Raw genomic sequence first — 18,139 nt, forward strand, 5'->3', positions numbered from 1 at the left:
TCTGTACAGCGCTGTGGAATCAGTGGCGCTATATAAATAGATGATGATGATGATGATGATGAATTGCAAGAAAATTGGTCATCTTTGCCTTCTGGGATGAGTTCGCATTCCTCCACTCGCATCTCTCCATATTTCTGCAATTTCAGTTTCCATTCAAGATACAAATCCTTGTCCTCTCTCAACCATTCTAGCCTCTTTGAGATACATTCCACGGCTTCTCATCTCAGGATTATCTGGAAGAAAGTCCACTCTGCTTTACTACGGGCCTCTTTCCAGTCTAAAAGGTTTGCACACTGTTACCAAATAATTCGTTCTTTTAAAGTGGGTCAAAAGGTCTGGCTCTCCACTTGTAATATCAAACTTAGCCCTAGATTCATTGGACCTTTTTCTATTATTAAACAGGTCAATCCTGTCGCCTTCAGGTTGAAGCTTCCCCGTTCTTAGGATTCCGAACACTTTCCATTGTTCTCTCCTGAAGCCTGCTATTCCTGCATGCAAATCTAGGCTCCGCTACTTACGGACATCTCAGCCTGTTAACTTAGAGGATCATCAGACATTTGTGGTGTAAAAAATTCTTGATTCTAAAAAGTTCCAGGGGAAAATCCATTTCCTGGTACAGTGGAAAGGTCGTGGCCCGGAGGAACGATCCTGGGTTCCATGGAGGCATTTACATGCCGGCAAGCACACCACAGACTTTTACAAACAATTTCCCAACAAACCAGGATGTCGGGGTTCCTTAACCTTTCAAGGGGGGGGTACTCTTACGAGCTGCGGCGATCCACGGCTCATCTCTCCTGCTTGCGGCCCGGCTGTCATAGCAACAGCCGGGATGTCACTTCCAGTTTCTAGATCCCGGCCGTCACTGTGGCAATGGCCGGGACGCTCTCACTGACAGCCCTGCGTCCCGGCATTAGAGGCAGCCAGGCGCAGGTGCAAATTAAATTACTTACCTATTTACATCCTCAGTGGCTGATTAAAACCTCCAGCACCTCCTTAATTCTAATTTTGGCCAGTCTAGGTATTTAAAGCAGGGAGGGCTTGGCCTGCTTGCCGGTTATAGCGTTCAGTTTCCTGGCTGCTGACCTGCTCCTGTACTTTGTTCCTGTACTTCTGGATAGACCCTTCTGTGTATGACCCTTGGTTTGCTTATTGGACCATGATTTATTGCTAGTAACCCTGACTTCTGCTGTGAATCGGATATCCTGTCTTTCTGCTGGACCTGACCCTTTGCCTGGACCTTACATCGCTGCCTGCTTGTGCCCTATGACCTTGGCCTGTCTCTGACTTTGCTTATCTCCTGCCGTCACCCCCTTGCCCGCTTTACAGTTATATCCATAAGTTTGTACTATGCAGAGCATAAGAGCTAGAGGCATCCGAGTACCTGTGAGCGCAACAAGCTCTACGGGAAAGGTGGCTGCTATAGGTGAAGACCTCTACCACCTGTTCTACAAGCTTATGACAATAGCTGTTACCTGTGACATTATAACCAGCCAGTGAAGACTCTTGAAGAACTCACTTCCATGGATGAAAGCAGGACAAATCCTTCTCCAGCCCAGGTGCTGGCTGTTCAGATTCAAACCTTATCCCAGATGGTCCAAGGTCTGTTGCACCACTTATCTGACCTAAGACCTCTACCACCTGTTCTACAAGCTTATGACATTATGACAATAGCTGTTAGCTGTGACAATCTGTTGCATAAGGTGTCATTTTCCTGCTTGTGATTTCTTCTATTTGTGGTGATATTTTAGTTTTGAACAATAACGTTATACTGTACATATACATGTATAAAATAGCAGTAATATTGCTTTTATCTACTCCTTGTAAGCTGAAAAGTGGAATTATATTAACACAAAAAAACGGTTTCAATAATCTTTATAAATAGTCATTTTTTTTACTAGACAATAATAATTATTACAATAATATGACATTTGAACATTGCCACAGAGCTGTTAAATCTCACAAAGAAATTATTTCATTGGTCAGTTTGCTTGACAGACATCTGATTTAGCCAACTGAAACATGGTGACATGCAAATATGAAAACACGAGGCTAGAATATGCCATTATGGCTATAGGAGATGGTTGCCGTGAGGCGCTGAAAAGTATTTAAGTGATCCTAGTACTAGTTTGAAACAGTGTTGTTAATATATTGATGAACCTTTGAAGTCAGAGAGCTGTTTGCGACCAAAATTTACAATATACATCTCCCTAATAAAAATAAATATAACACAGACCTGCTCAAAAATTTAGTATATTTAAAGAACTTTCTTTTGCCATTGGGAGGTAAGAGATGCCTATATATATATATATAGCCACAGTATACACATGGAAGTAGTGGTGGTTCTCTCTACCTTTGTGCACATGTATTACATAGTAATTTTCATACTTACAAGTTTCAATACATGGAATGCCTTGAAAATACAAGAGCAGGTTGTGTTTATATCTATGCTTATATGAGGTGCTTGCCCATTCTTGTTTACTCATAGTGTAAGAGAACCATCAAAAATTAGGTGATATGATGGCCAAAATTTCCAGTTGAAATCAGGATTTCTCTTTCTGTCTGTCTATCTGTCTTCAAAACTGAAACATTGTGCCCATTTAAAATACAAAGCCACAGCACATCTTGGTCTGTAAGTCATACAAAAGCAGTGTTATACCTCTTTTAATATATCGGTATTTTTTGGCAATGTCCTCTTATTTCATGTATTTCTCTTATTTATGTAAAGAGACCAATTTAGAAGATGATTCTGCAGAATATCAGCATTCTGTACTTGGCAGCACATTGAAATCTTACTATTCCACAGAGCTGTTAAACCTCACAAAGAAATTCTGTCATTGGTCAGTTTGCTTGACAGACATCTGACTTAGCTAACTGAAACATGGTGACATGCAAATATGAAAACACACGAGGACAGAATATGCCATTATGGCTTAAGATGTTTGCCGTAAGGAGCTGAAAGTTATTTAGGAGATCCTCTCATATATGTAAGGAGACCAAACTAAAAGATCAATCTGCAGGATATCAGTATTGTGCACTTGGCAGCATGTTGAAATCTTACTATTAGTAAAATAAGTGCAGGTATGTGCCAATTACAGACACTCAGGGGTATATTTACTAAATTGCTGGTTTGAAAAAGTAGAGATGTTGCCTATAGCAATCAATTTAGATTTTGCAGAATGTACTAAATAAATGATAACTAAAATCTGATTAGTTGCTATAGGCAACATCTCCACTTTTTCAAAACCGCAGTTTAGTAAATATACCCCTCAGTCTCATTATTCCACCGTTTTGGATGAGGCACCTTAATCCAAATTACCTGCACAATAGTAAAGGAACAGTGCGATGTACAATGCAAGTAGACACTCATAATATGCAAACAACAAGGATTTAGTGATTGATCAGCAGATGAAAGGATATTAAAAGTCTTGAGAATTGAGAAAGACAATTAAAGTTAGGCATTATCCATACTTGCCAACTTTGGAGATCACCCCTTCGGGAGATCTCCAAAGTTGGCCATGTCTTTGGGGCATGGCCACAATAATCGCATCATTAAGCCCTACCCCCTGCCATACAATAACAATTTTGCCCTATTATAGCTGGGTGCAGGGCCAGGATGACGCAATTAGCCCACTTCACCAACGAGGTGGGTAGGATTCAGGAGATTGCCCTAATCTCTCGGGAATCCAGGAGAGCTCCCAAAAATGTTCAAGTCATCCGGACATTCCGGGAGAGTAGGCACCATGACATTATCACTACAATGCTTTGATCTGCCGATGAATGAGTAAATCCTTTCTTGCTTGAAAATAACAATACTAACGGAGAAGTCAATTAACTGTGTTACTTGTGAGAGTAACACGGCCCATACACTATTACCTTTAGTACAGTAAGTGAGTGGCCCAAGCAGAAATCCGCATTAAAATTACTGTACTTATAGTAATAGTGCGTGGGCTGCGCTACTCCCACATGTAACGTGTTCAATTGAATTCCCCACTAAGAGTTAAAAAAAAAGTGTATATGAAATATAATTCACTGTGGTTCATCTACTAACCAGAAAAATGTGCATGTGAAAAGTGTTATTTTTTAAATCTATTTGACCATATTCATAGATGCATAATCCCCATTCAACATTTTGGAAGTAACTTCCTGAAGATCCCTTGAATTAATATTTTTGGATTGCAGTCTGTCATACGAGTGTGCACAATGGCAAAATTGAAACATCATTTCATTGCAAGTCCTGCACCAGAGGAACATCTGTAAGTCTTCATACTCGTATATGACCCTTAATATCACAGTGGGGCTGCAACTTCATCTATTAGGTTCTTTGCAGTGATATCCTGCAGTTCGCACAACTAACATTAATTTATTTATTTAGTAATTTCAAGGAAAATATGCTGGGCTAAGTAATTTTAAGTAATCAGGTGCTTAGAGTAGTAAATGCTGTTCATTAAAATGTGCTGATAAAAATATATATTATGTACAAGACCCATATTGAGTCCTCTCAGACAGAAGTAGAAAATTCAACCTTGGGAATGATTCCGAATTCAAAGTCCAAGCCTGGTGCTTTCATACGTTCTGTATTGCCGCTGTGATAGAGGTACAGGTGGGAGCTGCAAAATGTACCTGGTAAATTGACCATTTTCTGCTGTGCCACTTTTTTGTTGATAGGAGAAAGGGCCTCCGAGAGCTGTTATTTGCATTTAGCTGACAGTCATGACTAGCAGACAGCTTCATCAGTAAAATCTATCAGGCAGCTCCCAGCACTCTGCTTTATTCATAGCATTAGACAGGAAACTAGACGGTTTCCTATCTAAGAATGAACATATCAGCTTCTAGATGTAACTAATGGGTCTCAGCGATCCTCTAATAGTAATGAACAAGTTGCAAAGTGGGGAAGATAGTGAATACATCATGGTGGGTTAATGAGATCTGCTTGTCACCACAGAATTAAAGTCTGCTTTACATTAGTCACTAGAGATTGGAGGTCTGCTTTACACTGGCCACTAAATGTAGGAGGTCTGCTATATGCTAGCAACCAAGGATTAAGAAGCGTGTATAGGTCTGCTATACATTGACCAGTGGAAACCGAAGGTCTGCTATATATTGGCTGCCGGAGCATGGAGGTCTACTTCACAATAATCACCAAGTTGGAGGTCTGCATTATATACTATCCATGTTTTATACCATGGTCATTATATTAGGAATTTATATACTAGACAATATATTGGGAGATCATTTGTACAGTACCCACTACAAGGCATTGTACAACTGCAACCAGTACAGACTCTTGTATACCATTTACCAAATTAGCTTTGCAAATTAGCCAGCAAGTAGGACTCACTATTACAGTCACTGGCATGAGGAGTGCAGTAGGTGGGGGCCATGTTTTTCATGTTATAGGGGTCCCAAGGTTTGTGAGGCTATTTATGATTGGATAATTATTTTACCCATAGACAAGCACAACTCAGTAAATTAGTAAAGCCCTTCTCAAATAATTGTGTCTTATCACGATGATTATGTGAAAAAAATGCACAAGTTCTAGTAAGCCAAATGCTTCTCTGCCATTATAATGTGCCAAGGGCCACAAGTGATAGCCATCAAAATGTATATTGCTGACTACTAATCTTGAATGTTAACTCCTCTGCAACATGTGTAACTAAGAGTATGTTTTCAGTTAATTGACAATGATTTCCAATAATACACCAATATACCCCTTATAACCCCCTGTATAAATAGAGACTGGAATAAAATTAATTTATTGTAGTGAATGGTGCACCATGTCTAAGAATTAAGTGTGGAATCAGTTCTATCGTGGGACAGATATTTGATTGGTTTATTCAAGTACGGATAGTCAATTAAGATGCATAAAAACATTCTATTCCATGGTGTGCACTTCACTACAATATATGCTACCCCATACGTAATTATAGTAGCAATTATAAAACATTCTGCATGTCAAAGTTACTGATAACTAAAGAATGTAACAAAAGACCAATCATTTAAACAATATATTTTTCAATGAAAAATGAAAATATTTATGTTAAACTGGCTGGAAAAAGATAAATTAAATAACTTTTCAGATTTTTTTTGTCTGCTGTAACAGACAACAAACAGATCTAAAATAGTATGATTTAAATGGCACACACTGATATCTGATAACTTATGTTGCTTTTCCTCTTAGATGCTTAATTGTGTGATTTAAAATGTATGATAATTTTTCTAATATTACTAGAAAATAAAAACAGCGATGCTTATTAAATTGTAGGTTTTAAAGTCATTGCCTCAATATGCTTATATCATAATATTTAGTAGATTGGCATAATTGACATTGATTTCCCTGAATGGCAGTCCAGAGCAGAGGATTCATGTTCCGCTTCCAAGAAACCTCTATTAAACCGAAGGCAGTTCTGATATTAATCTTGGAGTGTTTCCTCCAATCCAAGTAACTCTCTCACAAGTCTGTCTCCAAACTGAGTTCGACTGTATTTTTTAACATGGTAGGCATCAGACATTTTGTAGAGGATGTAGGCATTGTTGATAGCAATGCTTATGGAAAACCAAAACACTTGCTGCCAAGTTTTGCTTGCTTTGTGTGAAATAAAGTACCTGTAAGAAAACAGAAACAGTTAATCATATGGATGTACTAGCTAGTTTTATTTAGTATATATATGACAAATAATACTGGTATAAATCCTAATATAACATGCTAGACTCTGGTAACTAAATTTAAAGCTTCTTATCCTATTATATCAATAACCCTCTCTGCCAAACGGTCAATTCAAATTTCACAGTTGTTTGCGTATATTAAAGGTTTACAATTCTCCAATTGAGATAGTCGCTGTAAGACAGCCATAAACTATTCAATTCAGTTCTTGCCTCCCTAATGACTGTACACAGCATTCAAACAGGATGTGTAGAGCTAACAAAGAATTTCTAAGCACTTTCAGATTACATAGGGAAATCCAGTGATGCCATAATGTTACATCACTAAGGATATCCTTGTTGCAGCGCAGGCTAAACAGCGATCAAGGAGGCAAGTTCAGCTTTCCTCTGCCAGACAGCACTAATGAATCTATATATGTGGCTGGTATAGTACGAATTACATTTTACACTGAATGTATTAATTCTGCCAATAGGGGAACCAGTGAAATTATTGGCCACTACACTACAGCTGGTGATATTATTGGGGAGGACAACTGGTGGTGACATTGGGAATTACTACAAGTAGTGTCATTATTTAAAACTACTATAAATGTCATTGGGCATTATTACAACCAGCAACTTTATTTGACATTGCTACTACTGTTACATTGGGCACTATTACAACTAGCGACATTGGGCACTAATACACCGGGTGATATTATTGGGGACTGCAATAACTGGTGACACTATATGAAACTACTAAAAGTGATATTTGTCCTTACACCTGCTTACATTGGCACAACTAAGGACATTTTTGGGAACTAATATTATTGGCCACATTATTGCACACTACTATAAGTGACATTGGACAATAACACTACTGGTACTATTATTGGGCATTTCTGGTGGCAGAAATATTAATAGAGATATGACAAATAATATTACTACTACCCAGGTCATTACTGGGTATTACTTCTACTTGGGGGCTTATTATTGGTGGCACATACTGTATTTTGGCTGGCCATCACTACAAATACAGGGCATATTACAGGGTATGTGAGTTCATCTGGTTTTAACTACATTTCAATGGTGTTTTAAGCATAGATGTCAGTTTAGGATCTACATATAATGAGGTGCCCTTGACGCTGGGATGCAGGTTTGAATGTTTTGATCAAAATATGAACTAATACCTTATGTTTTCATATTGCTAGATGCACGTAAATATGCATTGTTAAGGATAATCGCTGACAACTGTCTTTTTTGTTTTCTATACATATATGGCAGCATTTATATTGCCATGCAGCTGGTACCATTTATAATATGGGATATAGCGAGCGTGGGCTTAGAGCCACGCAGCTGGTACCATATATAATATGGGTTATACCGAGCGCAGGCTTATTTCTTCTCTGGTTTTGTTTCAAAATACTGCCTTATGTTGCCTTAGCAGCTATCCATCAAAGCCTATTTAAGGTTCATTTGGGTGTGGCTTACAAGCCAGCCCTTACTAGAAGTTAGCCCCTATACCTGGGAGGTTAGTGCATCTGATTTTAACTGCATTTTAATGGTGTTTGAAGCTTATAGGTCAGTGTAGGACCTGCATATAATGAGGTGCCCTTGACACAGGAATGCAGGCTAAAACGTTTTGATCAAAATATAAACTAATACCTCATGTTTTCATAGTGCTAGAGACACACAGATATGCAGTGTTAAGGATAAGCACTGACAACAACTGTTTTTTTTGTTTTGTGTACATATATGGGCATTTATATTGCCATGCAGCTGGTACCATTTATAATATGGGATATACCAAGTGCAGGCTAATTTCTTCTGTGGTCATGTTACAGGGTATATGATTACTGCTGGAGGAAATTACTAAAATTACTTTAATAGCAGCCGTGGCTGCTCATCGACTTGGAACAAAACGTAGTGGTTAGTAATGCTGGAGTATTAAATCTGACAGCAAAGCTGTGTTCCAATTCAATTGGGAATATATAAATACCCCTGGAAGTAGGCATTTTAAGACCATTTGTACAGGCACTGTAATGTCAGGACTCCTGTACACACTGCCTAACAATTCCTAAAGCAGAGCCCAATGTGGCATTACTATTGCTTCTGTTTCACACCTTTCTGAATGAAGATTCATGTAGCTCACAGTACAGTACTAGAATTCACTAGAGAGTCTCCATCAATTGCAGGTTAAATATTAATACAATATATTCATGTGGCTCATCTGTCTTTTATTTTTTTAGCCATCACTTCTCTAGTGTATGTTAAGATCTATAAGCCATCTTAGTAACTGTTGCAGACCATGTATGTAGACCCACTATTAAGCTAGATTTTAAGCACCTGAGGAGAAAACATGTGGATGTCTGGTCATCATGAGGGAAGATTGCAATAAAGTAATAGACTTCATGGCAGTATAGCCACCATATTTGATCCCCTGGTTTGCCCCACTAGATTTCAACGAACACAGGTAGTGTCACGATCAGACTTGGAGATGCCGCTGACTGGTATTGACTCTACTAGACAGGAAGGTGCGGAGTCTAACGTACCACCGGTATTCACCAGGGACCCCCGCAAGGAGGTATGGGCTTGGCTGTGTGGGGCACGCATGTCCTTCAAGCTAGCTAACAGTGCAGCGGGAGATAGCAGGAGTAGTCGTACGGTCCGGGTCGAAGCCAAACTATAGCGCGATACACAAGGGTGATCCAGAGGGAAGGTCGGGTGGAAGGCCAAAGGTCAGAATCCAAGAATCGAAGTAGCCAAATCGCAGGACAAAGAATGGTCAGGAACAAGCCGGAGGTCTAACACCAAAGGAACACTAGATATGGGAGCTGGATACAGACGCTGGAGAATGGTGAAACCAATACTCTGGCAACAGGGAAGGAACAGGAGGGGCTTTAAATAGTAGGGCACTGGCCCTGATAGGTGCCTGCGGCGGTCAGGTGCTCCTGACCGCCGATATTGCGGAGAAAAGCGTCCCGTTGGCTACTGCGCATGCGCGTCCGGCGGAACCAGGAAGTATGTCCCGTTGGGGGTCCGCCGAAGAGGATACGCGTCCGTTCCCCACACCTAGCATGGTGTGGGAGCAGCACCTGACAGGTAGGACTTCAAGCCAATAGAACTAATTTAGAAGAAACAGAATATATTCCAGAGCCATCAACACTGCCCAGGATGGCCTCTCCAGAACCATCTAGCCCTTCACATTTCCCAGTTTCAGGGGGCACAAGTTGACATAGTGACTCTCGATGCCACAGAGATTGTGTGTCAGTGCTTTTCTTTTACAAAGGTTTCTCTGTTGTCCCAAGTAGAGATCTTTGAAAGCTTGGAACCAAATGGGTTTTGCGTGCTTTGCCTGAAATTAACCTCATTATTTCACCCCAACTCAGAATGGCCTTTGCAGCCATAATGGATTTTCAGAAGTGCAGGAAACCTCTTCAGGCTCATTAAAAACCTTCCAGAATAGTGCATCAAAAAAAGTACCATTGGACAGTAGTAGATCATTCAATTACTTAAGAGGAGAGGCACAGAAAAGAACTTCTAAAGACAAGAGATATAACCAATTGTCACTGTGACAGGATGGACCGCCTATGCCACTCTGTCTGTTGTTGCTGGAAACCGGCGTGGCTTACTTTGCCACCGCCCCCTTTCGTTATTCCAAATAGGCCCCTGTTGCTGTAGTAGGAGGAGTCTGCTGCCACCACTGAGCTACTTTATGGTGCTCAGAACCACGTTCCTTCTGGGTAACTGTCACTGCTAGTGTACTCCTGTGCTGGTACACTTGGGCTGCTAACTCTGGACCTCTTACTATGGATCAGGGTTGCTGTGGATGGATCCTTCCTGGCCTATCACACTGACCAGAGCTGTAGGGTAGCAGGCAGAGCAGTGATACTGGAGAGCTGGGTCCAACCTCAGAAACAGCCGGAAAACAGATTAGATTTAGGGTCTAATCTGCAGGTCACAGGATTACAGCAATATTGAAGATGGTTTCAAGCAGGTCTTTGAAGCAAGTGATGTTTATTTGCTCTCACACTGGTTTAAGCTACCAGATGATCAGGTCAGATGGAACATCAGAAGGATACATTTCAGTGTACAGATCTGGACACAGGGTATTTTTAGAATCAGGATGTAATCTGTTTATCAAAATATAGATTTACAAAGCTAACAATATTTACACTTATCTGTGTAATTCTACAAAACTCTGTGATGTCCTGCATCTTGTTTTTAGACGCAGGAAATTTAGCAGCAAATCTTTAATTAAACCTTCCTGTCTTCAAGTGAACCCTCACACATCAAAAGACCCAATCAACATGAATCCCTTCTTTAGAAAGTCGTAGAATACACATTCCCAAAGAAAGGTACAACCCCAAACAAAGCATTCCCTTACACCAAGATATACAAAAGGCTTTCAAAACAAAGACTTATTGTATCAGATATATACATTAGAAATAAGGCATTTCCTCTAGAATGGTTAAAACAGAGAAACAAATTTTCTACCCTAGTCTTAGAAATAACGATTTCCTATCTCAAAATATACTCAATCAAAAATAAGTGCATTGGCAATTATATAAATAAGCGCACTGCGCTATTTCCTTTAAATAAATTTATACCAGAAGTTATTTATCAGTGATCCAGTCACAGTCATGCTTCAAGATGATGTTTCTGAGATGTAGCACAAACTGGATAGTACACTGGTACACATGTAGCATGGAAGGCTGTGAACCAGGCTATGCAACATGGTATTTTCCTGCAGGCTGTCGAGTGCCTTCATAATACCTTCCCCTCTGTTGTCCCTTCTACATCAAGGTAAAATGTATGGGCGTTTTGCTGAACTGCTGGCTGCCACTGTAATATTCAGACTCTGACAGATCAGTCAATTTATGAACAGTGTGGTGACTGGCAGTAGCCCAGCATACATTCCTTCTCTTCCACTTTTGACAATAGGCAGAATTTAAGAAGGCAAAGGATAGGAAAGGTAAGGGAGAGGGAAACACTGTGTGAAATATGCAGCCCAATTCATTGTTTCAGTGATTTTGCATGTGTAAATAAGGGAGGAATGGGGAGATGTAATGCTGGAGGGCATACTGGTGCTATCAATTAGGACAATGCTATGGGTACAGTATTGGAATAAATGGGGTTTTGCTGGATTGCATGCAGCTTATTTCAATGGAGGGGAACACAGAAGGAGATAGCGCTTGTTTCAAGGGGTTTGTATTGAGGAGCATCAATGCCAGTATTAATAGGATCAGGATTCAGGGAGACAGTGCTGGAAGTCATAGCGGTAGTGCTTGAGAGTACAGTACTGTTATCAGCAATATGGAAGATGTTGGTAGAGGATAAATATAATCAATGGGGCAAATCTAGAGGGCACAGTGCTGGTATATAAACAATAGAGGCAAAAGTAACTATTGTGGGCTATACCAGGAAGATGCAAACATGTGATTTCTAAAGGGGGGCTTCCAAATACTTGGTTTCATAAAAAAGCCTACCCCCCACCTGCTGTAATAAAATAATAATAATAATAATAATAATAATAATAGCACAAGGTATATACATGTAGTAACAAATGAAAAGTAATATAAGAAAAAAAGAAAGAGGCATCAAGTATGCTGTGCATTAAAAATCATTCATTAATAGGAGGCGGTGCCTAGAAGCAGTTTCTTCCTTCGAAACCACGGAACTGTCTTAATTTCAGCATACAGGATTTTCTGAGCAACTGGAAACCCCCCTAAGGAATCCACTGCCAGACACAGAGCTGTTACAGATAATGGGGTCATTGCAAATATAATCACTGTGGATAGAACTGCTATACACAATATGGATGCATTTATGATGTATGCATAAGCAAGAGGGAGATAAGGCCTTATACCCACTGTCATTTTACTTGCATTTTAATAATAGTAAAAAACACTAGTAAAAATGCGTTTCTAGTAGCATTTTACTAGCGGGTTAGTAAATTGAGTGCCACTACCTGGCAATTAATAATAATTCTGTTCTCTTTTTTCACTGCCGAAGAAGGGCCGGGTGGGTCACATCCCTTACTGGCTCCTCCTTTGCTTTCTCTCTTCTCTCTTTCTCCCCCTTTTTCCTTGTGGGGATGCAGCTTCCCCTCCCTTCCTGGTACCCTGTCTACCCCTCGCCCCATCCTTATCCCACGTTTTCCCTCCCTTAAAAAACAGACAAACAAACAAACAATAACATGTAGCCTTTGGAGGGCTCACTCTTGGAATTCACTATTGAAACCATTGGTTTCTCAGGTCAAAATCAATAATTACTTGTAGGAGCTCACATGTCACAAAATATATGGATAGCCTTGTTCTTATCTCCTTTACTCTTGCAGGTATATGTTGTTTGTAGAAATTCTGTGGATATGTATGCTCCCTACCTGAAAAGCCTAACAAATCCCTTTTTTTTCTGTACCCTCATATTTTGTTGAAAATAAAAATATTTTAAAAAAACAAAAACAATAAAGATAAAGATTAAAATAATTTGAGAAGTCACTGAAAAATCACAGCTCACGTATATGACACAATAAACAAAATTGTAGCTTTAAAAGACATTTGTCCATAGAACTGTATAGGAAGGATGAGTGCCAGAGGGGCAGAAAACTCTTTTTTTAAGGTTACAGAAACAGGACATTGGTTGATCCTGCTGATTGTCTTACTTACTTTAAATATACTGTAATTGGCATTATTCTCCAGAGGGTGTAAATTATTCAGCATATTTTAGGCAAATCTGAACTGATTCACATATTGATTTGCGTATTGTGAATCACAGAAATTTAGTCAAAATTCAGAACCAGATGAATCAATTCGCACATCTCTGGTGGAGCAATAAATATGCATACAAGTAATATTGAACCCCTTGTTGGTATATTATATTATATACTTTTTGCACTTAAAGAAACTATTTATATTTTGAGCACAGTCAACCACGAAACAAAATTACTATGTCATTGAATGTATTTAAAAACAATGGTTGACTGAGAAATTACATTATCCCTTTGATGCATAGGAACACATTGAATACATTGAAACTAAAGATACTCTACATATAGCAATGGTTCCCAACCTTTTGGAATTGTGACACTCCTGCTGGCACAGGTGTCATATTATGCATTTTTACACCAATTATCTAATTATATTTTGCTTCATCTGTGTGCTATTTGCTCCTTATAAATCAATATTTAAATTTACATTTAGAACATAAAACATAGTTGCTTTTTGTTTTTGGATGACATATGACATAACACATGGATTATTGCTCTTTCCTGAATTTACAACATCCTATTGTACATGTTTATGAAGTTAAATCTAATTTTAGAAAGCAAGCTAAACCCTACCCTAATGATTGAGTAGAGTATAATATATATAAAAAAAGTTTTATACATAAATGACTGAATATTGGTTACTCACTTGCTATACTTATCATCATATTTACAGATGTAGCTGAGGTGAGCAGCAAATGCTTCAACTGCCAATGGACAAGGAATCTCTCCACTTTTTCTTTTTATAATGACTCCTTTAGGAAAAAGAGGAGAAAATAAAGTATCTATTTTATATATATATATATATATATATATATATATATACACACACATGCACACTTAAATACACAAGCAAAAGAAGAGGAAGTCCACAACAATAGATTAATAATAACAATTTAGTTGTTTTTTATTTATACTTAACTTTTCATACACATACTTGCACTAGGTTCTCTCTACATTGTGTACTATGGGCCTGATGCTGAGTTGTACACAATCTGGATATAATGTACCCTAAATAAGTTGCATGTAAAAGTAGTATATTTATGTCCTTATGTAAATAGTACATTTACTTATTTGACAACATAAAAAGGTCCACACACTTTCTCATGACCCTAATACTAAATTAACATAGACCTGCTCCCTAGTCACCAGCCATTAACTGGCATCAATCAAGCTGAACAAACGAAAAATACAGCTTTAAATACTATAGACTACTCCCACAGTCCTGACCTGATAGACATGTGACACTCTCTTCTGGGGGTAAATGTATCAAGGTCCGATTTTGACAGCGTGTTAAAATCGCGGCAAGTCGCGGGTAATAACCCTTGAATTTTATTTAAAATAAACTGAAATGTATCAAGCTGCAATTTTGACCCTGATCTTCAAAATCGCTGGTCATCTCTGGCGATTTGCTGCGATGTAAACACTCCCGTGTTTAGCTAACTCTCCTGTGTTGTAGCAGTGAGTTGTAAACACATCACTGTTACACTGCCCTGTCATACAGCTTCCGTAGCTCCGGCAGCTGTCAAAACTGTAAAGAATAGATGAAAGTTTAAAAAAAAAAAGCGTGGGGTCCCCCCTCTATTCATGCTTAACCCTAGTGCTGCCTGACTACTGCTGGTTCCGTGAAAATCGGGGAAAAATTTTGCGTGGGGTCCCCCCGATTTTCACTTAACCAGCACTAGGCAAACCAGCCGGGGTTGGCGGCACTATAGCAGCGGGACACGCAGCAGGGGTCCCCCTGCCATAATGACTAACCAACCACAGGCTGTTCAGCGCTGGGCTGGATGCCCTAGAGAGTGGGGTCTGCCGAAAAAAACGAGCGGGTCCCCCCCTAGAGACACCCAGCCCAGTGCTGATAGCACTAAGACTCTTCCTATTACCCCTGGGCTGTGGTTAGTAGGGTAATAACGGCGATAAATAGTGATAAAAAATAAACAGACGCCATTTTGTTTTGTGGAACTACAAGTCCCAGCCGGCCAGGTTGCCCAAAATAGTGTGGCCATGCTGCTGCTTGTATAACTACAAGCACCAGCATACCCATGGCAGCCAGGGCATGTTGGCACTTGGAGAACCACAATTGCCAACATGCCCTGACATCCATGGCTGGCTGGGACCTGTAGTTCCACAAAAGAAAATGTTAACACCCCCGTAAACACCACTAACATTTAATAAAAATAAAAAACCCACAATAAACACAGTAAGCACCCTCATTTACACCATATATTTTTATTAAAAATAAAAAAATCCCCTAATACTCACCAATAAAGTCTTCTTTCTGTCACAAATGTCCCAAAACAATTTGTAGTTCCAAATGCCCGGCTTGTCCCAGTCCCCAAGTATTTATACCATCCAAAGTCCAGGCTTGAAAAAGTCACAAAACAAATTGAAGATCCAAATTTCCAGCCTTGCCCCAGTCCCCAAGCATTTATACCATCCAAAGTCCTGGCTTGTAATCTCTTCTTTGCTTCGCCCAGGATGGGCCCCTTGTTGATAGTAGTCTTCATTTCTTCGGCCAGGAGGGCCCCATATTTGTACATCCCCGAATCTGTGTTCTTGATTGAAGGAAAATAAAAAATGACAGGAGCCGCCGCAAACAGCTCCTAGCAAGCTAGGAGCTCCGGTACGCAATGAGCGATGCTCATGCGCAAACTCTGCTTACAGTATTAGGTCATTTTCCCACGCTAGTGGGGAAATCACCTAATACTGTAAATAGACCTTACACAATGAAATACGTTCATTGCGTAGCGGAGTTCCTACTAGCTAGGACCTCCGCTGTGCAATGAGCATTGCACATGCGCAATGAACTACGCTCATCAACACATAAATCAAATAAAATCACTGGATTTGCAAAATCGGACCTTGATACATTTACCCCCTGGTCTTTATAGAGGAGTCCTCATCAGGTGCTTTGCTTGATTAGCCTCACTGCAGACACACACTGGCAGCTGTTGTTAGCTGTGGAAAAAGATAACTCCAAACTACTTCAAAATATGTAAGTTAAATTGTACCTTATATTAATATTTTGTCACACATTTGTCCTCCACCTGTACTTCTTTATACTACATGCATGGCTGTACAAATGTGTTATTCTGTCTGCAGTCTTGCCCTGCAGACTGTCAGCTAAGTACCTAACTCCTCTCTTGGGGGCCTGTGGCAAACAGTTCCCTTTGTCACAAAATCTAAAGTTAATATAGGACATTATGGAGATGAATGACATTGGTGTGGCAAGAAAAAGACCATGTACTGTGTGGATTGTTTCTTTGAAGTGAAACTTCTTTGCTGGTCACCTAGTGACTGGTGCTGGTGCCCTCAGAGATTAAAATGTGTAAGGTAAATTACGTTATGCACTCCCCCTACATGCTCTAAAGAAGACTGGCTAATAGCTGGAGTGAAGGGAGGATGGGACTGGTATGACAATAACAATTCAGTATCTATGTAGAAGTGACAGCAATAGACAGTGAAATAAGCGTCAGTCTCTGTTCTGCAATATTAAGTATCTTTGCTGTGCAACGCTCACCAGTCCTGCCCATTCTCACTCCTGAGTGTGCCTAGTTAGCGCGCTGTGCTAGATTATCTCTGAGCATCTGATCTAGAGACAGCCAGGGCTGGCAAATGTCTATATGCACCATGGAGGGACTGGAGTCCCCCCCAGGCCATGACGCTCCTGGGAATCGCGTTAACCTTTGTTTCTTGATTAGTCCATTTTAAGTTTCCCTAGATTTGGAGCAATATGTTGTTTTATATGGCTTTTATTGTTCACTGTCAACATTTGTGGCTATTTTCACCTAGAGAGTGATTTCCATATTATATGCTTTGTATTTGCTTCAATATGCTATCAGCAATCTGGGTCAGTGTAGTTACAGAGTTCATGTAGTTTAGCAGATTTTATTTTCATTCTTTGCTATTACTGTCTATAATGTTTAAGCAAAGATACAGAAAGTGGTTTTGTAAATTTTAACAGAATGACCCAGGTCATCTTCATTATTTGTTTACGTGTGTTGATCTAGGTCTGTAGTTTTTGGCAGATTTTTCCAATATAACTTACATTGCAGCACTTTTTCCATTTTATCATATATACTGCATTGTTGGATATGTAGTTAATAGAATCTGGCGTGGAAGATTCCATTTTTCGATATCGCTTTTAGGAAGCATTTGCTACTGTTAAAAGTGTCGCGCTCCGCTCCCGCAAACTGGCATGTTCTAGCATTAGGCTCACTCCATTCATTCATCTACTGTCAGATCTGCGCAGGTGCAGGGTCTGTTGCACTTCAGGACCTCCTCCCTTTTTTTCATTGGCATTTTTATTGGAGCACTATTTAAACCTCCTGGATTCACCTGTCTGATGCCTGTTCTTCAAGCTCACTTCCTGCAGCCTGTGGTTCTGGTTCCTGTTTTCCTTGTGGATTGTGTGCACTTCACTCTGCTCTCAGCTTGCGGCCTGTGTTTAACTATTGCTGCTCCAGTACCTCTATTACCATCTCCAGAGTACTTCATTGTGACAGCCTCGGTTCTCTCATTGCTACCTCTCAGAGCTGCTACTATGTCTGTAACTCATCAGCTGTTGTCCCGAGTTACCTCCGCTTCTTCAGTCTGCTCTCAGCTTTTGGCCTGTGTCGAACTACCGCTACTGCAGTATCTCTATTACCGACTCCTGAGTACACCATTGTAACAGTTTCGGTTCTCTCACCGCTGCCTTGCAGAGCACCTACTACTCCTGTGACTCATCAGCTG

At 39.9% G+C, this 18,139-nt stretch overlaps 1 protein-coding gene across 1 annotated transcript in view; it reads right to left on the bottom strand.

Annotated features, from left to right (window-relative positions):
- Nucleotides 1-1,855: 1,855 nt before the first annotated feature.
- PGBD5 (piggyBac transposable element derived 5) overlaps nucleotides 1,856-18,139 on the bottom strand; it is a 160,841-nt gene continuing 144,557 nt past the window's right edge. The window contains exons 6-7 of the mRNA XM_075203449.1: nucleotides 14,055-14,160; nucleotides 1,856-6,603 (exon numbers count right to left, since the gene is read on the bottom strand). Coding sequence (XP_075059550.1) covers nucleotides 6,411-6,603; nucleotides 14,055-14,160 — 299 coding nt within the window. The 3' untranslated portion in view covers nucleotides 1,856-6,410. The remainder of the gene's footprint in view (nucleotides 6,604-14,054; nucleotides 14,161-18,139) is intronic.

This window comes from Mixophyes fleayi, chromosome 3 (genome assembly GCF_038048845.1).
Source record: "Mixophyes fleayi isolate aMixFle1 chromosome 3, aMixFle1.hap1, whole genome shotgun sequence".
Taxonomy (NCBI): Eukaryota; Metazoa; Chordata; class Amphibia; order Anura; family Limnodynastidae; genus Mixophyes; species Mixophyes fleayi.